General features: G+C 44.4%; 1 protein-coding gene across 1 annotated transcript; it reads right to left on the reverse strand.

Moving 5' to 3' along the window:
- Positions 1-6,325: 6,325 nt before the first annotated feature.
- TNFSF15 (TNF superfamily member 15) lies at positions 6,326-22,585 on the reverse strand. The gene is made up of 4 exons (XM_030294238.1): positions 22,299-22,585; positions 10,858-10,900; positions 10,087-10,134; positions 6,326-6,840 (listed from the first exon to the last, which is right to left on the reverse strand). Exons 1-4 carry the CDS (start codon positions 22,518-22,520, stop codon positions 6,386-6,388), a joined length of 768 nt encoding a protein of 255 aa, XP_030150098.1. The 5' UTR covers positions 22,521-22,585; the 3' UTR covers positions 6,326-6,385.
- Positions 22,586-25,861: the final 3,276 nt, after the last annotated feature.

Raw genomic sequence — 25,861 nt, forward strand, 5'->3', positions numbered from 1 at the left:
TTCTTTTGGAGAAACTCTCTTATCTCCCGAAAAAGGGAAGCTTGTTGGAGAGTCAGGCATTATAAGCACAGAATTATTGAGACCTGTTTGTAAACCGCTTATGGAAGGGATTTTAGCTCCCTGCGTCCACGTCTGCTCAGGATTCTCAGAGGAAGAAACTGAGATCCATGGAAATAAAGTGGTTCATTGGCCCAAGGCCTTGGAATTTGCCAGGTGGCAGACGTGGGCCTGGAACACAGGTCTGTTGACACTGGATGCACTGTTTCCTACAATTCTACCCTTGGGCACTGTTTTTGTTATTATTATTATTATTGTTGTTGTTGTTATTGTACGTATGTGGGGGTGAGTGTGAGCAGTGTAAACATGGATAGTAGTCACAATATGTAACAATCGGTTAGTTTTATCTTTTTGCTCCCAAGTTCCTAGAGATGGAGAGTCCTTTTGAGACCTGATAGAAAATGTTGTCTTTGGTAAGCTTAGATTAGATGACTTTTCTCATCTGGAGAACTGCCAGTATGAATTTTGTAGCTATTTGGTTTTTAATAAGGTTAGGGCCAATAATTCATTTCTCTCTTTAAGTGTAAAAAATGTTTTGTCCTCCTCACTCCCAGGAGTGAGTGCCCACTGAATGTGAGAAGAGTGCAGAAGGGCACCCATACAGCCACAGGGTTCCCCCTGGGAGGGAAATTTTGAGACTGAAGTTTTGGAGGAGAGCCTTATCCTCCCTTAATCCATGTCTGATTTTACACGCAACTATTAGCGGGAAACAAGATATTTCTGTGTGACCATTTTTGACCCACAGAAAGGGCGATTTAATATGGCCCCAGCCTGATATTGATGAGTCCAGCTAACGCTCTGGAAAATGGAGAGAGATGGCTGAGTTGAACCCTTTCGATTCTTGCCGATTTATATTTTTGTAAGAGGCAGTGGGGTACCGTGTCAGGGAGTCCTGGGTCCAAATTCTAGCTCTGTCAAGCACTAACACAGGTCTCTCTGGCTTCTCTTTCTCTTTCTCAGGATTGATGGGTATGCCACTAAACCACAAAGTCTTCTAAGAAGCTCAGTAGATCCCCTCCTTGTCTCCCTTCCCCTCATTTGGCCAGAGTGGCACATTTTGGGGACTTCACCGTTTTTGTAAGATTCATCATAACTTGCAAAAAATCAGTTGCCATTTTGCATTCAAGTACACAGAGCACTAGATGAATTTTAAAGATCTCAAGAGGTTATCCTTAGATCTTAATCTAGCAAGAGAATTAAACGAACAGGTTAACAAAAGGATTGATCTAATTATTAAGATTCCGCAGCTTTCAATGCCAATTTATTAAGTTACATCTATTAAATACATTAACACATACAACACATCATTCACAGTGATTAGAATTTGCACAGGAGTGCCCGGAGACACAAGATGCTTACCAGTTAAGTACGTGTCCAACAACATACAATATGCACTTTACCTTTGGATTGTGACGTTTTAACATAAAACATAAAGTCAGTGAAAGTGCATGGGGTTTATCAGTAAAACCACATAAATACCTACATCTGTTCAATCCGTATACCCCTGGAACAAAAGTGGGGGAAGTTACATGTTTCAATGACTTTGGGAATAAAGTCATTTGATTAAGGTCAGGTGCTTTATTGGCCCCACATCGTGTTTCTCCTTCCTCCTGAAGGCTTGCGACAGGTGAGTGGGACTTGCCTGTCATGTTCTCTCTTGCCTTGCTCTCCAGTATTTAGATGAGTACTGTCAAGTGACGACTGCTCAAAACAAAACAAAGCAAAGCAAAACACAACACAACACAACACAACACAACTGATTCATGGATGAAATGAAAAGGCTGTGGGCTGGGTGTCAGGAGCTATGACTTCTAGCTCAGCACTGCTACCAGTTACCATCTGACATTGGGCCATTTATGTCACCTTCCTGAGCCTGGATTTCTTCATTATTAAAATGATGTAACTTGGAGTAGATAAACTGTGCAGATTCCCTTGGCTCTACAATGCCATGGCATTCTCTATTGGTCAAGATCAAACAGTCACTTGGTGTTGGGCACTCTCTGAACAAGTGGGAAATTGCAGCCAGTTGTAGGCTGGGAGCCGCTGAACTCTTGACATGGCTTGCCAGGTTCTTAAGGATCCAATAGAACACACAGAAGTCAGTTTAAAAATGGCCACGTTCAAAAAAAGTACAAATGGCCACATAATCATAGATTCGGAAAAGACCTGAGACATCCTTTGGTTCCATCCTTCGGTTCCATCCTTCCTCCCACCTCAATGATGGAAAGGCTTCTACAAAACCCTTGAGATAAGCCCCTTGCTTGAATGTATCCAGGGCCTGAGAAATCACTCTTTGGGGCCATTCTATTTTTATGGTAGAAAGTTTCTTTGGGTATCCAGCCAGAAATGATGACCCTGTAAACTGCAACTTCTTAGCCCTAGCTTTTTCCTCTAAGGAGACATGGAAGAAGCCCCCCACCTCACCCATGGTTATTTGGTAACCCTTCTCCCGTCTTCCAACAGTTTCTCTTCCAGTTATTAAAACATTATCTGCTAAGAGCAGAGGGTAACTGGATGAGCCCAGGATTATGATTCAGGAAGACAGTACCTAGCTCTAGATCTGCCATGAACTCATTGTGTGACCCTGGACAAGTAACTTCTGTCTGGGCTGGTATGATATTTTCTTCTTAAAATGGGGCGATGGAAGGGGTGGGGGGCAAATTCATCTCAGAGCTTGGGTAGCTCTAAATATGGTTCTCAGCGTGGGGCACGACAGAGATGTGACTGTTCTGATCCACACTCTCTTTCACCATTAGAGCAAAAGGATTCAGGGGTTAACAGTCAGTCCACTGAATCCTCCCCAGGATCAGCTGCCAAAATGATGCAATAGCTGTTAATATCCAGGATAGTGGCACACGCTTAAAAAAATAAATTCTGCTAAACATGGCAAAACAATTTCAGGACTCTAAGCCCTAGGAGAGCAAGGCATCTTGAGGCAAGAAACTACTGCATGTGTTTTGCAAGGTGCAGAGTATAACAAACAATCCTGTCCTGAAGAATTAATCCCCAGTGTCGCAATCATGGGAACATGATTGGGAAAGGACTGGGGAAAATACCCTGCAAGAGAATATTGGCAAAGGACACGCCTCATGCACACTGAGCTAGTTAATCTTTTATAATCCAGAGGGGTTACTGACGAGCATGGAGGTGGAACTTCCTCTGGGGTTGACGTAGCTTAAATTGAAATGGAGCCAAGGGCCCTGGTATGCCCTGTTATTGAACTGAACCAGACACTTTTCAGGATGTGAAAGTCCTACTGTACCTTAGTCAAAACACTTAGGAATTTTAGTAGCTTAAGCAATGCCGTTCTGCTAAATAGATCTAAACCATGCTAGAGTCAAAATGCTAGGGATCCCGTGCATTCTGAGCATAGATCCTATATTTTCTGAAGCATACAGTCTTTTCAAAGCACCTCTGCCTCATCCATAAGTTCTAATATTTTCAAAGGTGTTGATGGCCAAACTCAAGCCTGGCAGATGATAACCTCTCTCCATTTGTGGCCTAAATGATGGATTCTACCAGAGGAAACGGTATCTTCATTGTGTCCCCTTTTATTAACAGAAAACTCTCTTTCAGAAGCTATTAAAAAACAAACACTTAGTGTAAACGCAAATCATTTTGTTAATGATCATCCTTCATCAGATGGCACCCATTTTCCTAATGAGAAAATATCCACGTGCCTAAAGTTAGCTAATTAATGAGCTAATACTGCCAATATAAATGAAAGACAATGGAGGTGCTGAGCAGTTAGAATGAACACGTCTGGGACTAAAATAATTTGTCTTTGTGTCCCCAGGGCGAGTAGGCACTCAGTAAATGTGGAATTGATTTGAATTCAGCCTTTTGAGACACATTGAACCAGCAAAGCATTTTCCTCCTAAATTAACTATTTTCTAAAGCACGTAAGCATGTTCCTTCTTCCCTTGCAAATCTCTGAATGCATCGCATTTACCCTTTTCAGGAGACCATCACATGTTCTTATGCATTCTCTCGCCTCATTCTCACGCCTAGAAATGGTCGGCTGGGCCTTTCTGGACGGTACGAAATACAGGGATTTAACAAATTGAGCAGTGAAAACATCAGCATGGTACACTCTTCGACAAAGAAGCTTATGACAGGCACAAAAATAGATACGTGGCAGGGATTTTGACCCAAAGTGGTCAAGTCTTTTTGAATAGTAGGAAACTTCTATTTCTTGGATGAACTTCCACATCCACCAGATCCCCTAAGGCACTGTGGGCAGGTCTGAAGAGCCTGGGTAACAAGGGTTCTTTTTAGTGAAGAAGAAGGTGAGCTGGCCATTCTGGCCTTTTCCATGCAAATCCTCTCCTGCACCCCACATTGCTTGGGCACTCATGCAAATGTAGACAGGGCATTTTATTTTCTCCATGGGGTATGAGTTCTGATCCTGGAGCCAGACTAGAGTTATTGATATCATTATCCCAATCTGCCAGCTAACATTGTTCTAGGAGTAGGTTGAAGGAGCTTTGTCTTATCAAGCTGGTTTTGTAGTTACTGAGAAACCTTTCCTTTCTGCTTTAAGTAAAGGGTAATTCCTCCATCTGAGATGCCCTTTCCCTGAGGCCATCTGTTGTCCCCGCCCTCTCTCTTTTAAGACTGGTTCAGGCTTCACTTCCTTTATGAAGTCTCTTTTGAATCAGGTGGAGATGACCACACCCTTCCCTCTGCTGCCTTAGGTTCTGTGCTGGCAGTTGTGGGAAACTGAAGCCTTTAGAGCCTCAGTCTCCCAACTGAGAAACCAGAAATCAATGTTTATTTAATTATAACTCGACCAATATTGATCAAGTACTGTTACACCAATCATCCTGCTTAGAAACCCCATCACACAGCTTGGTGCCTCTGTAGTTTCCTGGCAACAAGAGTAAGAGTGATTTTGGTGCCAAGTTTGCTTTTATACCCATTCATGAGGTCTTTTACAATAGGCAGCATTTATTCCAGGAGCCAAGGTGCTGGATGTGGCTCCCCGTGTCATACTCAGACTTCACAGAATGATCGCGGTTCATGATCAAACTGGTAGATGCCTGCTTAACAGACAAGTTGATTGAGGCTAAGAGAGCAGAAAGATCTCTCCTACTCTTGGCATATTAGTGCAGGAAAATCCTACAGATTTGAGGGTAGGAGCTCACTGTGGTGCAGGAGGGACTTTCTTAATGTCCACCCTCCTCCTCCAGCCTGGGCTGGGCTGATTAGCTAATCCCATATTTAAATCCTTGAATATTCAAAGAGAAAAACACCATATAACACTCCACCTATCAAATTGTGAATCAAACCTCAAAGCAGATCTAAGTGAACTTGTCTAGATTTGGTGATCGGGATTTTGAGACCCAGAGAATAAGTCTACTGTCTCTTGGTGTCCATCACACTTGTTGCACAGTTGGTATAGTTGGTGAGAAATCTGTCTTCAAGTTTCCCAAGTGACCTAATCAGCTGGATATCTTACATAGTCAGGAGAGCTCCAGAAACTTTATGTACCAGTGTCAGGCCTTGGAATTACTCCTTGGAGTACGTTGAGTGGTATTTGACCAAGAGCTGTGTACTGGTACCATTCAAGTTTTGAGTAGAATCTGTCTTGTTCTTCATAGTATCTTCTGGGTCAAGGGAGTGCCCAGAACATGAAAGGTGCTCAAGAAAACTGTGCTAAATAAATGCTATTGTTGTGTATTTGATATGCATGTGGAACTCATATTTGCTTGTTTGATGCCCATGTACATAATAAAAAGAGAGGTTGCTTTTCTCATTTGCCATAGATGGCATGAAAACAGTTGTATGGTTTTTTTTGTTGTTTTTTTTTTGAGAACGTTCATGAGAAATACCAACCTTTTTCATTTTTTTTTTAAGATAAGGCATTAAAGTATATATTTGGGGAAACCGTTGAAGGATTTTGCTTCTAGGATTTATATTTTCTAGGGCTTTGGATTTTGCTCATGGTTCCTGAACTGAATTGAAGCAAATATTTCATAATCATATTGCACAATCATCGGACCCACTGGGGACAAACGTGTAGTATGAAGGAGTGGAAATGTTCTGAGTAGATCTCCATTCATTTGGTGATTGGTGTTCCAATGTTTAGAAACTCACCACTTTTCCAAGTAACCAAGATCACATGTCTGTTCTATTCTGCCTTTTTCTGGTTAAGATTTTCATCAGTTAGGCATATAAAGTATGAAATTTCGGGCTTCAGATTTCATAGCTAAACCACTGTTTCTGTGGAATGCTCCAAAAAACCCCTTGTTATAATTACATATAAGGGAGGAAAATTAGGAACTAGGAGGCAGAGGACCTTCACCCAAGGATGTCCACCTTGCCCCTATAGTAAGAAGGCTCCAAAGAAAGTTTTATCTTCTTTTGTGTAATCCACCAAAGAGATGTCACTGACGTTCACCATCAGCTTGTCCCCTTCCTGTAGGGAGAACATGGCCCCGAGGTAGATGGGCTGGAACCAGTTGCTGCCTACTTCACACACTGACTTGGTCCCCATTAGGAGCTGGGTCGGCTCTGGGTAGCTGTCTGTTACCTTGGTGATTACTACGATGATGGAGTCTGGCTTGTTCAGTCGGCTCCCTTGACGGATTTCACCACACTCAGATGTGGTCCCTCGGAATGTGACCTGGGAGTAAACAAAGTAGTCTCCAGACTCTGGGATCACCAGGAATTTATTTGTATAGTTCATCCGGTTCTTGATGAAGGCCAAGCCAAGTTCATGTTCCCAATGCAGAGCCGGGAACTGATTTTTCAAGGGCTGTGTGGGAGTTTGTCTCACAACTGCAGAGACAAAAGAGGTTTAATTTGCTTGTGTCAGAACTTGTGGACTTTGCCAAAAAGAGCCTCCTATTATTTACAGAGTGTAGTGATTGAATAAAACCAATGACTAACAAGCTCCTTGAGGAGGAATGAGTGGTGGAGATGTAAGTGGACATACTTTAGTTCAGAGAGGAGCATCTTAGGGACACATTACTTTGCCTCTCTGCACCCAAATTTTCTTTCCTGATAATGTAGAATTTTACCTGAGCCCTGCGATCCTGGAAAACAGTGAAGGTTAAGAAATCTCACTCTTTGTGTTTTGGAAAACAGCCTCCTTGCAAAGAACCACTTCTCCAGATGGCTTAGATAAAACTGGTGGGTTGTCCCCCTTACGTATCTCTGATAAGACCAGACTCCAGATCCTCCAAATCCTCACTCTCTGCCTCACAAATGATTAGCTGAACTGTTTTGTCCCCACTGATCCATTGGAATATACTGCTTGTTAACCAAACTTTGGTTAAGCTTCTCTCCTTCCTCCAGGCCCCTGAGCTTTGGCCCTGCACTCAGCCTGGGCCAGCATACAGTCTCTCCTGAGAATAGGCTGCCCTCAGGGTAAAACATGACACATGCCAACCTTCATCCCACTTCCTTACACCTGGTTGGTTCTACCTTTGTTTACTCCTTTCTGTAAAAGAAAACCCCTTTTAGCTTAACCCCTGAGACACTTACAGGCCTTATGGGCAGAGCATTCTCCCTATTGCAACTGATTTTCCTTCTCCCTTCTCCCATCCTGCAATATCTTTTGGCACAAACTCTCCCCTTACTAAGGATTGGTTTTTCACTTGACATCTCTTTCCTTAAAAAGAAAAAAAAGAAAAAAGAAAAAGAAAAAAAAAAAGGACAAAAAACACCCATGGAAAGGATAAAAAAGAACAGTGTGTATAAAATACCTAGTTTTTAGCAATATGCTCTAAACTGCTTTCGCATTGATTAGCCTTTTGTTTCAGACATACTGTCCGACAGAGAGGGTATTTCAGAGAGTCAGATGTTCCGTATAGCTCCCCTGCAATGACATGGTCCAAGGTTACATGAAACACAGGCAGTGTTTAGTAAAAAATCAACATGCAGGGCACATATTGGAAGGAGAGATCCAGGACATTTGGAAATGCTTCTCTGACACCAACAAGGCCAAACTATAAGCCGGCATAATCGACTGGTGGAGTGGAAGGGGCTGGGACTTTGGGCCACGGAGGTCAGTTCCAGTTCTGGCTCTATGGCATGTGAAGTTATTCATCAGTGATGTAGGTCCCTTCTCTCTGAGTCTTGACTTCCTGTCTGTGAACTGGAGATAAAGCCCCTTCATTGCCATGTTTGGAAGATCAAGTGAACAAAAGAGACATGGACGTTTTTCTCCTGATGGCTGGATATGGCAAGTACTCAACAGTTACTTATTTTCTTTCCTCAAATAAATTAGTATCTTCCATTTTGGCAGATTAAAAAATAAGTTTATTCTATCTTATGTATTTTTGCATGGTCTTATGTTTGCATTATTTACAAGTATACATGATATACTTGGACATATAAATGAATGCTTTTATGAAGTATGGGTAGAGCAGGAAAAAAGTGAGTTAGGACAAAGTCATTGATTTCAAATAAAAATAATCTGCAGTAAAATGAATACTTTTTAGGAAAATAAAGACAGAGTTTAATTTCCTATTACTTCTTTGGAAGTCCTTGGCAATCACCAATATGCGCTATCTGCCACAGCTTAGGGATAGGTTATGATTAAGGAAATAATTAGCAACCTTCACACCTGGTGGCTGACTAGAAACTTGGTTCCTGGATTTTTCTAAATCCCTTTTTCTGATGCTGACTGGCCTATGGTTTATTTTGCACAGTGACACATGTTCAGGACACATGTGATCTCTCTGGCCCCTGCACTAAATGGCCCCTGGAGAGCTGTTACTTCTGTGCAAACTCTGTGAAAGGCATTTTTATTACTTGCTCCTGATCATCTCCATTCCCAATGTGGATGATGCAACAGATTAAAAAAATCCTCTCAGGCGATGCAGAGACAAAAATCGTTTAGTCTGTAGACAAAGCAAGTTTTGTTAAAGTGGTATGCAATTAGCTATGTCAACTTTGCAGCAAATGGGAGCTAGGGGAGGAAGTACGTTGTGATGGAGACAGTGCAGGTCTAAGAGTCAAACTCGAATCTCAGCTCTTCCTAGTCATGCATGTGACTTGGGACAAGTGACTTTACTTGTCAGAGCCTCAGTGTCCCCCCTCATTGGGCTGAAATGAAGATTAAATGAGATCATGGATGTAAAATGCCTACCACAGTGCCTGGTACACATTAGGAGCTCAGCAGAACCTAGTTACCTCTCCCCCCCCATCCCAGGTCCCCCATTCAGTAGGAAGAGGGGAGATATGTCCACACTCTGCTCTTAGGAAAATCCTGCTCAGTTTGTTCAATCTGTCCCATTCTTAAAGGCAAGTGGTAAGTAATTGGTGACTTGGTATTTCTCTGGTCCTACCCCTCACTCAGAACACACCACAAACACTTTCCTCTTGGTCAAACAGTAAGATACATGTCTTGGGCCACAGGGATATCCCCCTGTGGGTTGCAAATTTTCTTATAGGTCAGGAGAGTACGTTTGCTTTTAACTCTCTAATTTTTCAATGGGGTTTTAACACATATTTGTGCATGGTCTTGCTCTTTTCTCTGGAGTCTTTGAGGTATATGCAACGGCAGGCATCAGATGCCAGCAATTTCGACACTAGGCTTGGGAAACTGATATTGGCCATATCATGAGGATGCTCTTAATCTCTTTACATCAACAAAAATTCTTTGGAAATGTCTACCTTGAATGTAAATGTCCAATCACTTCATCCTGAATAGGGTACAGATGGACTTGATAAGTTGAACAACTCAGGGGATCTTTCATCTTCGACCAGATTCAAAATTAGGTGAATCTCTGAAGGAAGCCATTTCTGAATGACTGAGGATGTGAATGAAAGAGAGAGACAGAACAGAAGGGAAGAGGGCTGATAGAATCTGGAAGAAAATGCCCAAGGGTCATGGGCCTTTGGACCTCTTAAGGGAGGAAGACATCTGACACCCCTCAACTGAGAGAGGTCTGTTACCAAGGTGTGTGGTTTTGGGTTTGAAGCTCCTAGAATGACTTTTGGAAAATTCTTTGAAAGAAATCTTGGGCCCATGTTCCATGCATGGTCTCCTGGAAAACACACCAGGGAGAAAAATACCTGTCAGGTGTGCCCTTGGCTTATCCCCACCAGCTCCGGGAGATGTATCTGTAAGGAAAGGAGAAAGATGCTTTGTCAGAGGGTGGCTGGAGGGAAGACAGTATTTTGGAGTTGCATGGTGCCTGCCACCAGAGAGAAAAATTCCTCTCCCTCAGCTTGGCCCACTGTAGATTGTTTTTGTTTCTCCAGGGACAGAGAGGCCTCAGGACAAAGAGTCTCGAACACAAATGAAGCTTGGCTCATAACTTTGGGCAATTTTCTAACCTGTCCAACACTCTGTTTCTCTCACTTCTAAGATGGGCTCATCAATTCCTATCACAAATGGAGAGTGCTCAGCATGATTCCTAACACATGGTCTATGTTCAGTAAACTCACATTGCCCTTCCCTCCCTGCTACTGCTTTAGGGGGAGCAAGCTGACCTTATGCAAGGTCCCTTTAACCATATCCATTGATCGATGGCCTAACAAATGGGATAGGGAGCAGGTGGGACATTGTTCTAATGCTTTTATAAGAATTTACTGATTTAATCCACACCAACCCAACAAGGTAGCTACCATTTTAACCATTCTTACAGATGAGTAAACTGAGGCAGAGGCCATCAACTCCAAAGGCCATGGACTTGGCCCCAGCACCATTTTGTCTTTTTAATGACCGGGGAGGAACCTCACTTCTCCTCTAGGTTTGCATCCCTCTGAACCTCCTACATACCAAAACTACTAGATAATGCCCCGTTCCCCACAAGAAAAGGCATCAGATATGAACACACTTACAAGCTCGCTGATGTGAAGGTCCAAACTCTCGCCCTTTTGGAGTCTATTGGGAAAGAAAGATATGATTCAGACCACCTGTAATCCTTTTGTCTCCCAACCCCACAGCTGCCCATAGCAAGGGCCTGGTTGAGATGCTGCTGCCACCTAGCCTGGGCACTCTGGAATAAGGGATGTAGCAACGAGAATACTTGATTGAGGGGAATCTTGTGCCCAACACCCCCCTTTCCTCCTCTAGCAGTCTGAGGACCTTCTTTCTCCTACGCTTGTGTTGGAAGCTCAACTTTGAAGTTATGTCCTGAGAGCTTTCCCTGTTCTATTCTAGGACACTGTGACATCTGTCTTGGCTTATATCATTTGAACAAATGGTGGCACTTGTTTTCTTTTCTTTTTCCACCACGATTTAAAAACTAGAACTATTTTTAAAATTTTTAAAGCTTATTTCTTTTATTTTGAGACAGAGAGAGAAAGAGAGAGAGAGAATGAGTGGGCTAAAGGTAGAGAGAGAGGGAGAGAAGGAGAATCCCAAGCAGGCTCCTGACTGTCAAGCAAGGCCGATATGGGGCTTGAAATCATGAACTGTGAGATCATGACCTGAGCTGAAATCAAGCATTGGACGCTTAACCAACTGAACCACACAGGAGCCCCCCAAATTGGAACTAATTTTAAAAATGATCTAGAAAAAGAAATAAGGGCTCTATTATCCTTCCCATCAGCCCCCCTTTTCCATGGAATACATGAGGAAATTTGCATCCTTGCAATCATAGTTTGCCAGCCATTTCAGATACCACATGGGAGTGAAAGAGTAACTGCTTTGGAGGCAGACAGACCCGAATTTGAATCCTGCTGTCAACACTGATTAACAATATGATCTCAAACAATATGATCTTTCCTCTCTGAGCTCTGGTGTCCTCATTTGTAAAATGGGAATAATAACATCCCTAGCCTCAGATAACTCCCAGGTTTGAGATGAGGATCAAAACAGAAAATGCAGGAGTCAGGGCAAAGAATGCATGGAAAATGAAGGAATCACCACTCACTCATGTGTGTGAACGTAAAGCTCAGGAGCAAAACAAACTAAGTCCTTGGCTTAGTCCTTACATTTTAGTTTCCAGAAAACCTTTTCTGATATGGTATTGACTTACCTCAGAGTCTTCTGATTGGGTTTTTGTAGCTACATAGTCCCCACAGAGAGCTTCATGTAACCAGTTTTATGTCTTAGAATCTGTGCGTGTGTGAGACTGTACTTGTGAATGAAGAATTGTGCGTCCATGTGGGTGTAACAGAAGACAGCTCCAAGCAGTGGGGGAGGGTAGGAACAGATGTGTTTTGTGTGTCTACATGTGTCCGTGGCATGGTACTATTTGCACACGTGTGTGTGGTCATGTGGGTGTAGCTGTGTCATTGCTGAACAGGTCTTTGGGCAAGTCTGTGATAACAGTGACCTCATTAGAGCCCAGACGGCAAGGCTGTTTTTATTCCTAAGCCATACTATCTAACGTCCCCTGGAAGGCTTCTTGAGGACAGAGATCCTGTCTGTGAATGACTGAATCTATTGTTTCTCCATTGTCTGCTTCCTAATTCTGTTAATGGCACCATGACTACTTCCCCTATTACCAGACTTGAAACTCACTGCTTTCTTCTTCTGTAAACCCAAGCTGCCACTTCTATTTTGAAGCTTTTCTCATTTATGCCTCCCCTCCAGGCCTTAGCTGTTCTCCTGGATTCTCCTGTGAGCCTCTTAGCTGGTCCTTTTGCATCTTGGTTCTCCTCTTCTTGAAATCACCTCCTTGCTTGCTCTCAGAGTGCTCTTTCTAAAGCATCACTGTATTGGGACACAATTCTGTTCATACATCTTCAGTGGCTCCCCATGGTTTTTAAGACATAGGCGCAAATACTTATCTTGGCATTCAAGGTTCCAGTTGACCACCCCATTCTTGTTACCTGCTCTTTACTCCTCTCCAAGTCCTCTGTGCTCCAGCCATGAGAGGCAACCACAGTGAATGACTCAAAGGGCCTGAGAAATGCAGTAAGTGTAGCCACCATCTGTTGAGTGACTAGTGGCACTGACCTATGCTTAGCCCTTCACACACATTATCTCCTTCCGTTTTGCAAAGTCTCCTAAGGTAGATGTTATTCATGTCCTTATTTGAAAATGGGGCTTAAGTAACTTGCTCAATGTCCCACACCTGGAAAGTGGAGACATAGGATTTTAAACCAGGCCAATCAATTCCAGAATCCCTAGCCCCAGGCAATTGTACCTTCCCACTTCCGGACAAGCTCCCTCTCTGGTGAGGTGGATGGATAAGTACCAGCAGTTCTGTGCACTGTGAGAATAGGGGAAGCACAGAGTTCAGAAAACAGGAACCTGGCCCAGGAGCGGGGGAATCAGGGGAAATTACCTCTGAAATGAGTCTTACAGGTCCCACAGGTATTAGCCAGGTGATAAAAAGTAATGGCTATTCCAGAAGAGGCCAACAGCTTGTGGGAGAGTAAGGAGGCCCAGCAGAGCATGGGAGCAGCTGGGAAACTACAAGGATTTTTGCTGCCAAATGAACCCATTATATACATTTAGCATAAGGGTGTGAGTAGAGTGGCTTTGGAAGACCTAAACCCAATTGATGTGACTACTTGTCCAACATAATAACTTCGATGGGCTAGGGAGGGGGAGCAGAGAAGCAGCCTAGAAAGGAGCTCATTCTGTAGCCTGTTTCCTTATTTGCTGTTGTCAGAGCTGGTAAAGAATCCGTCTCTGACGAGGCAGAAAACTGAAGGTAAAATCAAAGAGAACTGGGGAGAGTGCGGTCGCATCCTCTTGTGTACAAAATGATACTGCTCTGGCTGGTCTTCTGCTTCATTTAGTTCTCTGCTGAGAAATCTCCTTGAACATCTGCCTATTTTTGTCTAAGCAGACACTCCGCCAAGAGATTGGAACATTCCTTTTGGCTCAGAGTCTCGCTGCCATTAGTCTGTATCTGTGATGTGAACACATTTCCTTATGGGCTCTGCTGGATTTCTATAACCTAGGCACATGTTTATTCTCATATATGGTTGGACGTGTATGGGTTTCAGTGGCCTGGAATCCGCTATACATCTGGAGCCTGTGACAGTGCTGGTTGGCAGATGTTGAAGACCTCAACAGTCCAAGAGTCCCCAAGAACATCAGCTGGGACTCTCTTTCCCAGAACAGCACCTAAAGCCTTCCGTTGCTGCTTCTCTTAAGAGTGACTCTATCATGGGAGAAAGCTTTTTGTGATGGGAAGCAGGAATGAATGAAGAGAAGATTTGAGACAAAGAACTAGTAGCTTATTTGGGAAAAGGTTTGTGCATCTGAGCTGGTTCCATGCCAGATCTCAGGATGGCAGCTGACAACACCAGGCCAATACAATTCCCAAGTGTCCTCCGGCCCGATTCATCTCCATTGCTTCTGGGTTACTCTGGGGCACCAAGGAGACATTAGCTCCTGAGGGGTGCAGCATTATCTTCCAAATCTGAATAGTCACAGAGTCCAAGAGCATCCCTGGGAAATGTGATTTATTCTCTCATAAATGCCTTCTCACACCACTGGCTGAGAACCAAGACCCTATTGCTTTCTCTTCCTAAGCATTTATCACTCCCTGAAGTGATATTGTTATTTGTGTGCTAATTGCTTTTTGCTCTCTAGTGCAATTCAAGCTGCCTGTGGGCAATGACTCGCTCCATCTGTCTCTCGCTTACCACCAGATTCCTGGTGCCTCAGACAGTGCCTGGCACTTCCGCTGGATTATCCAAAGGGCAAAATATGCTGTTGCTCAGATGTCAGAAAGATAGGAAGAAAATAGAGCCAAGAGATGAAGCAAGGTTTAGCTTCAGTGACTTTAGCCTGAGTTTTGCAATCCAAAAAACTAAGAAAGAGACCTTTTTTATTTTAGAACACATGCCACGTTTTGAGTTTTTGTTTAAATAAAAAACAATTCAAGAGTTGGATGGCCATCATCTTTTAGTACTGGAGCCTGCAAAGGTTTTCATCCCAGGCTCTGCTGGCAGCATAGTCATGGCTCCAGAAATGTTTGTTGATGGTTGTGAGTTTTGGCCAGGAGTCAGAGGCAGAAAAGGCAAATGTGTCTGCCCATGGGGATTCGTATTAGTGGAATGTGGGGCTCCTGTGGCCACCAGCATTTATGAGCCCAAGCAAAGCAAGCTGGCACTTTTAACCCCTTAGTTCCTATAGGTCAGGGGATTTTCCTCCTCATTTGATTTTCTTTCTCTCACTTTTTTTTCTTTGTATGCTGAATACCTGACACAAAATAACCATGACCTATTGCTATAAGCATATTTGGAATTACTCTAATACTCCAACCAGGGAAGAAAGAAGGATGGAGGAAGACTACTATCTAGTTGGGTGGTCTGGGGTGTGAGGTCCTGTATTGGTGTTTATGTGTGTTTCTTGTCTACCGCTCCAGTTATTCTCAAAGAAGGGCATTACCTTTCTTAAAAGATTTTTAAAAAAATGTTTATTTATTTTTGAGGGAGAGATAGAGTGCGAGTAGGGGAGGGGCAGAGAGAGAGGGAGACACAGAATCTGAAGCAGGCTCCAGGCTCTGAGCTGTCAGTGCAGAGCCCAATGCAGAGCTCGAACTCACAAACTGTAAGATCATGACCTGGGCTGAAGTTGGATGCTCAACCGACTGAGCCACCCAGGCACCCCAGGGCATTATCATTTTTTTAAAAATTTTTTTAACGTTTATTTTTATTTTTGAGACAGAGAGAGACAGAGCATGAACGGGGGAGGGTCAGAGAGAGAGGGAGACACAGAATCTGAAGTAGGCTCCAGGCTCTGAGCTGTCACCACAGACCCTGACGCGGGGCTTGAACTCACGGACCGTGAGATCATGACCTGAGCCAAAGTCAGACACTCAACTGACTGAGCCACCCAGGTGTCCCGGCATTACCTTTTTATAGCCTTTGGAAGCCAAACGTCAAAGAGTAAATGGAGGGTCTGGGATCTGAACTTGTAGACCAAGTGCAGACCCTGGCATGTATCAGGAGCCCCCTAAACATTAGCTGAGTATACACCATGGACAATCAAACCTGAAGATAGATGGTCTTCGAGACTCTCTTACTGGTATTTCCCCAGAAAAATCCCTTGAGTGTGTTTTAACTAATGACCCATTTAGCCTTTCTCCTGTGTCCCATACTGACTGTCTTGTATACTCATAAACAGGAAGAGATATCCATTGCTTGCCGTCATAAATGCCTCAATTGCAAAAACACATAAACGTTCTATGACCCATAGCATCCTCCCAGGACTTCTAGGAGAAATATACAGACAGTTGTCTCCTTGTCTTTTGCTTTTGTTTCTCTCTGTACTTGCACGGGAATAAATCCAACCTGGAGAGTGTTTTATTCCAAGGCTATTTCAATTCATTATCCTCCAAGGCACACTGGTCAGGGCTTTACACACAACATTAGAGTGGCTCACAGCTAAGAATGTGGTGTGTGCAGCCAAGCAAATGTGGAAATCTCAGCTCTAGTGTTTCCTAGCGGTCTGATTTTGGTATGTCACCTAACCTCAGTGAGACCCAGTGTCCCCATCCATGAAGGCAGGCAATAATTCTTTCCTCCCAGAAGCATCATGATGCCTAAGAAAGACCACACACATAAAGTGGATATCCAATTCATCTTCCTTCTTTCTTTGGGCTCAGTTAAAGTTTGTGGTACATCTTATTGGTTCTGCATAACTTCCTTTTGGTTTTATCGCTTCAGTGATACACAGAAGCTAGCCTTGTGTCTCTTTACGACCAGTGGCAGATTTGGACCCTTTAGGACCTCTGGAAGGCCTCCTCCTTCTCCCAGCAGAAGAGGCTTCCTCTCCTCCATCTACAACTGTCTTCTGGACTTCTGCCTCTTCCTGCGCAAAGGGCTTGAGGGAAAGGAATGTACTTCCCCCATGTTTCAAAACCCACGCTTGTTACTGCCATGGGTGGCTGGGCCTCATTAAGGAGACCCGGCTTGGAGATGACCTGTTACAGCTGGACAGTGTGTGGTCTGTCAGGTGTGGACACAGGAGCTCACAGTGCTGGGCACGGAGTGATGTGTGTGTTTATTTCAACAGGTCAACAAATGGATCCTGGAGTCACCAGTTCCGGGGCTGCTGTGTCTATTTTGGGTTCGCACCGTGGCTGGTTCCCACTCCTTTCCTGTGGTCTCTCTGCCTGACACCGACAGCCTGACCTTGGGCGTGAGTTGGGCTTCTCTTCCAGGTTTTCCAGGACTTGCTGAGGCCACAGGAGAGGCAGGGCCACTGAATGCTCTGTGTGTTGCAATTTCCAAAGCACTTTTATCTCAACCATCTGTTTGTTTTCTCTAGACAACACTGAAAAGGGATTGTTATTACTGCCCTCATTTCCAATGAGGAAGCAGCCCGAGTGAGACAGAAGGCTCACCCTCAAGGTGGAGAGAGCAGGGGCATTGTGTCTGTTGAACATCAGGCAATAGCTTCCCAACATCCTCTTGCTGAATTCTCACTTCAGAGCTATAAAACAAGTGTGTTTGCCTCCCCACATTATAGACAAGGAGTGGATGACTTAGGGAGGCCGGGGACCTTGTGCATCCTTTCCTCTCTCTCTACCCAGCTAACCCTTTGTGAGTGCCTTCTGTGTGCCAGGTACAGCTAGAAGCCCCCAGAGGAAGGAGGGGATTGGCATTTATTGAGCATTTACTATGTGACAGGTACTTTTTAGGGAATCCTTGTCAAATCCTCCTGACCATGCCACGAAGTGAATGATTTGCTGCATTTACACCACAGGCAGAAGAGCGTAGTGCTTAGAAGGAACGTATATGGTGAATCTGAATCCCAATGGTCACGTGGCTTAGATTTTCTAGGCCTCAGTTTCATCGTCTCTAAAATGGAGATAACAGTAGCACTTTCTTTCCTTGTTGTGCGGTTTCAAGGACTAACTGAGATGATGCATCTAGTAATAATAGCAAATGTATCATACATGGATACATGCCAGACCCCAGGCTAAGGGCTCGATAGGCATGATCTCATTTACTCTTCTCAGAGCCTTAGGTTTGAAGAAGCTTAGAATGGTGTTTGGTACATGATCAGTTATTAGAGGGTCACAGATGTAATGTGGTGGAGCCATGGCATTCCCTCAAACCTGTGCAACTCTGAGGCCTCAGTCGGCATCACTGTGGGGTCCTGTGGGTCTGGATGGAGACCAGGACTGGGGTGTGTCTCAGGGGCAGGCGTGGTGGGGAGAGGCGAGCAGGGAACAAGGGCTAGGAGTCTTGCAGGGGTTTTCAGAAAGGGGTGGAAGGGAGGTTGTAAGGAAGCAAGAAGAAAGTAGGGAGAGCGTGTGGGGATTCCAGAAGAGGACCTGGAGGGGAAGGACAGAGATAGGGCCGTGGTTCAGTCCAAAGAAGCAATGCTGCTAATGACATCCCTGACAATTTTTCACACTGTTCTGTGTGCCCACCGTGCGCCAGGCTGGGGCTGAGCCAGCATGGTACATTCTGCCATGCCTGGAGTACAGACCCTGTATGTGCCAGAGCAGTGGCTGGGGAAGATGGACGCCTGGCCTCAGGGCCCCTGTGGGCCAGTGTGGGGGCTCACAGACCCAGCCTGAGGGCAATCGAGGCCACTAAGGGCCCCAAGAAAGCCCGGGCTGTGGTCCAGGGCAGCTGACAAAGAACGGATTGGAGTGTGGGTTGTGGGTGCAAGGCCAGGGTGGAGGAGGCAGGGAGATAGCTCACAAAACGTCAGAGAACAAGAAAGTTCCTCCAGGGTCAAAACCCACTCTCTGGCCTGGTGATTCCAGAGCGGGAGGAGAAGTTGCCCTGTCTGATGTAATTTCCATGAACAGGAAGTTCCCTGGTCATAATAATAATAATTGCTACCAATTGCTAATCTCCCACCTCCTGTCAGACACCTTAAATACTTTATTTCTAAGTATCCCATGTCACACATAAAGAGCCTGAGGCCCAGGGAGGTTAGGTAACATGGCTAAGAAGTATCTAGGCAAGAATTTAAACTGAGTTTTTCCCAGATACCTGGCATCTTCCAGGAGTCTAACGACCCTAAAACATTTTACTATCTCTCTGGGTTTTGTTTTACATGTAACATATACATTTTGTACAAAAACGGTATAAGTTTAAAAATGCTTCTCTCTTGCCCCACCACCCAGTTCCCCAAGCTAGATGTGGGCAGAGCTACCAATCTCTTGTCCTTTTCCTGAGAGGTTCTATACATTTATAAAAACATTCATAGATATGAATATATATATATATTTCCTGAAAATGAATGTCCCCCATTCTATGTACCATTAGGTACCTTTTTTTCCCTCCCAATTAATGATATATCTTGGAGAAATTCTCCATCCTTACATCTAGAGATGTCTCATTTTGTTTTTTTTAATTTTTTTTAATGTGTATTTATTTTTGAGGGGGGCGGGAGGGGCAGAGAGAGAGGGAGACCCAGAATCCAAAGCAGGCTCCAGGCTTTGGGTTGTCAATATGGAGCCCGACACGGGGCTCGAACCCACGAACCTTGAGACCATGGCCTGAGTCAGAGGCTCAACCGACTGAGTCAGCCAGGTGCCCTGAGATGTTTCATTTTTTTAAAAAACAGTGGCCACTGCAGATATTCCCTGCATGGAGGTGCCAGGATGTATACAACTGATGCCATATTTATGGACACTTCCCCTACAGGTGGTTATAAATCTTTTCAAATCTGATTTTGATCTCTGCTCTGCAAACCTACCTGGGGTAAGGATTTTGTCACCTTGAATCTTTCCTTACATGACCCCTGAAGGGAGAGTCCAGTTTAAAATACGTATATTTTACCAGTTTTGGTAACTGGCTTTGTTGCTATTTCCTACACCAGTTGCTAGTAGCGGCTGGGTGTCTGGCGTAGTGTGAGGATGGCAATCACAGTAACGGTGTGTGGGTCTCCCTACATTCCCGCACTCATCTTATCAGTGCTGCCAGAGGGTTGACATGTGAATCCTCTTTTGGTAGAAAAGGAAACAAGTTCAAAGAAACGAAACCACATTCCTGTTCTTACCCAGCCAGAGGTGGGTGAGCTGGAATTCGAACTCAGATGTCTACGAGCCATGACATAGTTCTGCCCACTCCAGCTCTCCCTGGTGACCTAGTTTTCCCTCCTGAATCCTATTTTCCATGTTTTCTGAACTGGTTATTCTCCATTAACCCAGTAGGATCCACTCCTTGCCCTTCTTGGACCTGCCCTGTGTCCTGTGAGGCTGTCTTCTGGGTGCTCTTGCTTCCTGGCTCTTTTGAACCTGATTTCCAATCTGGCCAGTGGGATGAGAAGCAGGGAGCAGAGAGTGACCAGTTCTCCTGCCCTTTTTCCTGTTCCCTCCCTGCTGTCTGGCAAGCAGGCAGGCTCCACTTAGCCCTCAGCGCCTCCAGCCAGCCCTCTCCTATGTTTTCATTCTCCCTGGGTCCCCCTAAAACTGCTCCCTCCCTTTGCTCTTTCAGGCCAAGAGGTGATGACCAGCCTCCCGCTGTTGCTAACCTCACGATGCTTCCAGCTCTTCTGCATTTCGGCCACGAGACTCTTCTTTGAACCTTTTCAAACCCTTTAAGCATTCTTCTTTAAACTCTCTTGTTTGAATGGGCCGGGTGTTTCTTTTCAAGACTCTGATTGCTACATGTGCCCCAGCCTCACCCCTGTTTCCCTTTCTCTTCTTCTGACGCACCAAGAAGTTGGATAGCCTGGCCAAACCACAGCGCTAACCGTCTCTGCATGTCTGCTCTCCAGGGAGATTTGTTTAAGCATCACAGAATGCAATATTAGCCTTTTCTTTCTTGAGTACCTATGATAGGGCAGGCACTCATGCCTTCTCTTGTGGGCTTCCCTGTGCAGTGACAGCTCATATCTCAAGCTCTCTTCCTGATGGAGCAAGTTACCAGCCCTGTGGACCGTGGCATTCCCCCACGAAGGGCTGGTGACCGGCTTCCCACGGTTGCTAACCCCAAGGTGCTTCCAGAGCCCGATGGTCTTCTAGATCAACAAAAGTGTTCTTTGGCATCTGCCGAAATAGGGGATCTCAAGACATCATTTTAGGCAGAGGCACTGTTTCCTTACAGATCCCAGGAGAGTTCAGGTTTTTGGAGGTCTCTCAATGCCTCATTCCAGAACAACTGTCTCATTCCAGGACAACTGTCTCTTTCTGGCTAAGGAAGGACAGAATCCCAGAACACTGACGAGATGCTCTGGTTTGGCTCCATAGGAAGCTTAGGGGGTTAGGTGGCTTAGGGGTCACAGCCTGACTTCCCATGCCTTGAATTTCTTCTCTAACATGAACACCATTTCCAGGTTATCTGCGTATTTCTATGTTTTCTGAATGATGATATGTGGCTGTGGACCCTGCTGCCTGAATCAAGATCTGTTTGCTGACTCTGAGGGGGTGGTGAGAGTTACATATTAGCCATGGCTTGGTCTCTCCTGGTGTTCCTGCTGTGAAGCCAGCCAGCATTGCTTAGAAGACAGACTTCCAGTTAAATCAATTAAAAAGCCTGTTTTCTTCTCTGGCATATAATACCTTTGACTGAAATGAAATCAGTCATGACAGATTCGCAGGAGTATTTTTTTTTTTTTAATAAAAGGGTATTATTTGAATGACATTTTCTTTGGTCTTTAAGGTTTTTGATGTTCCTAGTCCAGAGCTGTAAGTTTCCCCTTGAGACCTGTACCCACCCCACTTGGCACCAATGTTCGCCCTACATCTTACATTCATTTTTGACTAAGCTCCTCTACCCTGAGCCCCCAGCAAGGTGTGAGAGATAGACAACAAGGCAAGAGGTTCTTTCTGGAGCATTGAAAAAGAATATTTCTAAACCCAGGAAAGGGGGTTGGTTAGATTATAGCACAGACATATCATATACAGGAACATAATGCAATCATCTATATCATCATACTGCTGTGAATTTACTAACAATAAATAAAATCATAACATATTTGGAGACTCAAAATAATCTCATCTTGTTACAAAATACAGAATTCTATACCCCAAAATATCAATAGTGGTCACTTCGATGTGGTTATGGGTAATGATAATTATCATCTTTTCCTTATCTGTGTTTTCTAACTTTCTTCAATGACATATGTTAGTTATATAATTTAAGGAGGGTTTTTTTTTTTTTTTTAAGAAAAGGAATATTCCCAAACAGTCATAGTACACTATGATTGTAATTATCTAAAACTATGTTATTGGAGGTTGTTCCCATATAAACATAAAGAGGACAATTCATCTCCTGGAATCATTGAGGATAAACACCAGATTGGACCTCTCTGCCCTTCCCATGGTGTTTCCTTAGCATGGGGAAGCAGGGAGCTTGGTGGGTCAAAGGAGTCTGTCCACAGCTGCAGCGGCTGCCAGGTGCCTGCAGCAGGTCAGTGGGCTCCTGGCTCAGGGCTCAGGGGAGAGACTGCTTACCTGGAACACACAGGCGTCTCCTCTGGCCCGGAGCTGGCCCACAAGCAGGTAGGTGGTGAGTCCTGCCAGGATGGGGAGTGACAGCAGGCAGCAAGTGAGAGCCCAGCGTGCTCTGCTCTTGGCTGCTAACCTGGCTCTGGCCTTGGGGGTGCAGCTGCCTTCCTCGGGCAGCATTTCCACGCTGGCTGTTTCCCTGAAGCCCAGCCCCAGATTCTCTGCCATGCTCCCGCTGGTCCTGGAGACAGCTCTGACTCCCCCTGGGCAGAGAGACCCCCCATTAAATAGAAGACAGGCTCTCACAGTGGGTGCATTAATCACTGCCTACTCCACCCCCTGGCCTCTCCCCTCCCCCTTCCACAACACACTGGGCCCCGCCTGGCTAGGGAATGCACCGCCTACAACAGAAACCAAATCTGGTTTAAGAAAAAAAAGAAGAAGAAGAAGAAGAAGAAGAAGAAGAAGAAGAAGAAGAAGAAAGCTTTCCCAAGCATATTTATATACAGTGTGCTCATGTGCTTCTTCCTTCGTTTACAGAAGGAAGTGAGGAAAGTCCCTGGAGGAGGAGAAAAAGAATCCATCAAGACAGTGGGCGGGGCGAATTAAAATATAGCTGTTCCCAGCGCTGGAGACCTTCCAGCCATGCCAGTCTGGGGAGTGTGCCGCTTCTGGAAGTGAAAGTGAAGGCCCGGGAGATGTGTGGTGTGGCTTGCAGACTGGGAAATAGAAATCGTGTTTGCATCACTGCTGTGCAAAATGCTGCCAAGCCCTCTGCAGTTTTGAGCTTCATAGGAGCTCATTTTTCTTGCACAGCCGGAAAAACCAAAGTTCTGGAAAGTGAAAGGCACTTGCTTTAGGTCATCCAGGTATTAGGACAGAGGAGCTAGGATGATGGTTTAGTTCCTCAAAATCACTGTTTGGGGTTCTTGCCTCTACCACACAACCATCTGTGAAAGGAAAGTGCATACCTTGCCTGAGTAGACCAGTTGTCTAAGCAAAGAGTGTGAGGTCATAAAGGTGACTGCTCATAAAGAGGACATTGACATCTCTCTTCTCTGATTAGTTCCAAGTTGATTGAACACAAGTGATAGGCCTTGCCCGAAGTTGGGTGTGTAGAGGGCCCACAACATGTAATAAAGGCTAACATTTATTAAACATTTCCTTTGTGCCTGTCACTGTTCTAGGGGAGTTAAAGGTATCAATGGAATTATTCAATCCTGAGATAACCTTTTGACGTAGTAATGTTATGATTACCACTTGACAGATAAGGAAATGGAAGCATAGGATCTCGACTCAGGTAGGCTGGCTCCAGAATGTCGTAATCATTGCGCTACACTGCACACGCTGCTGTATTGTGCACGTACACAGACACCCACACCCAGTGTGCCCAGAAAAAGGCCATCCTTCCAGTTAGGGGTTGGGGAAGCTTCCTGGAGAAAGAGCTGGTGTAAGAACTAGGCCTTGAAGCTTAGGGAACATGATGTTGGAGAAGAGCAGAGGACTCTGCAGAAAGATGGGTAATAGAAATAGGAAAGCTTAAGGATGTCCTGTGGCAAGTGGTGGAAACTAGCCTGACTAGCACCGCCATTCAGTTGCTACTTGTGCTATTTCACATCGTGATCCTTGTGGGCTACTTGCAAAGGCGTTCCATGATCTGGTCCCTGCCCACCATCACCCCTCACCAGTGTCCAGCCTCAACTCTTACTCTTTTCCCAAGCTGCAGTTCTCCCAAACGCATTATGGATTAGTGAACCGTTGCACATGCTAGTCCCTCCACTGTGACAGCCTCCAATCCTGTCCTATCGTATCACCATGCTCCCCTATTTCACATTTTGTATTAAAAACTTTTCTGCATCCGTGGCCTCTGAGATTGGGTGAGATGCTCACCTATGTTTTTATAGCTTCCTGTTCTTCTCTTATCATAGAATATTTCATAGTAAACTATGGCGGACTACTTTTCCATTGTCCCCATTAAATCATCAGATGTAGGAGGGCAGGTGCCAAGTTACTCACATCCTTTCCCTACGACTGTAGCTCCTAATGTAATAATGGTCATAACTGACATCTATTGAAATAAACATCTAACACATTTCCAAAGAATTCCAGCAAAGGATGATTTTTATGTCTCTTGGTTACCTATTCTTGGCTTAACAAACCTGGTAAGACACCTTGAGACTAACCTAGATCTTTGCCATTGTAACTTTTGAACACACAATCACCCTTAATACTGGATCATCTTGAAAGAGTTTACAAATATGTTCTTATTCTTGTATTTCTTTTTTAGAAGCTTGGTATGCTTAATCAAACCAGGGTCTTAAAAGTGTTAAATGTATGGGTTCACAGGAAGAAGTATGTACTCTCACCCACAAGATCAAAAGGCCTCAAAAGATGAGGAAGATTAAAAACACCAGACTGGGGATCTGGAGGTGTGGGTTTTAAACCTCAGTTGTGTGATCTTGCGAACTCTAGCAGACCCACCTCATTTTAATGTACCTGGCTATCTACAAAACCTGGTAAGTAAGCTTGTGATACTTCTGTTTAAAGTAAGATTCAATGGATTCTGAGTTTGTGCCCAGGGAATGTCCTATAAGAAGAGAATAAGAGTGTTAGGGCCTGGACCTATGGACCTATGGACCTATGGACATTTGTTTGAGGTGGTAGTAGATGTAGATTTACACGTAGTTGCAAGAAACAAAACAGAGAGATCCTGCACGCCCTGGACTCAGTTTTCCCCAAAGGCAACATCTTGCATAACGAGAGCATAACATCACTACCAAGAAATTGACATTGACATTGATATTCAGACTTTACCAGTTTTTTATGTATTCATTTGTGTAGACTTATTTAGTTTCTGTGTAGTGTGCCATATTTGCAGATGTGTGTGACAGTCACCACAGTAAAAGCATAGAAAAGCTCCGTCTCTAGGATCCCCCATGCTACAATGTATAGCCTCTGCTACTACCCTCCTCTTTTAACCTCTGCCCTCCAACTCAGTAATCATGTTCTTTCACAAATGTTATATAAGTGGAATTGTGTGGTCTGTATACTTCTGAGATTGGCTTTTTTTTTTTTTTTCCGCTCAGCACCATTTCCTTGAGGTCCATCCAAATCATTGCATGATCAATGGTTCATTTTTTTGATGGCTGTGTGGTATTCCATGGTACGAATGTAGCATGGTTTGTTTAGCCAGTCACCCACTGAAGGACTTTTGGGTTATTTCCATGATTGACTTATTTATTAACAAAGCTGATATGAATATTGGTATACAGGTTTTTGTGTGAACATGGCTTAATTTCATTTCTGGTATAAATGCCCAGAGTGAAATTGCTGGGTCATAACAGTAGGCACTTGTTTCATTTTGTAAGGAACCCTCTTTTCTAGAGTGTTGGTATCATTTTGCTTCCCACCAGCAATGTGTGAAAGAACCAACATCCTTCTCTGCATTCTCTCTCCAGCATTTGGTGTTATCACTATTTCTCCTCTTAGCCATTCTTGTAGGTGTCTGGCGATATCTCACTGTGGTTTTACTTTGCATTTCCCTGACGGCTAACAATGTCGAACTCATT

The sequence above is a fragment of the Lynx canadensis genome, chromosome D4 (genome assembly GCF_007474595.2).
Source record: "Lynx canadensis isolate LIC74 chromosome D4, mLynCan4.pri.v2, whole genome shotgun sequence".
Lineage (NCBI taxonomy): Eukaryota > Metazoa > Chordata > Mammalia > Carnivora > Felidae > Lynx > Lynx canadensis.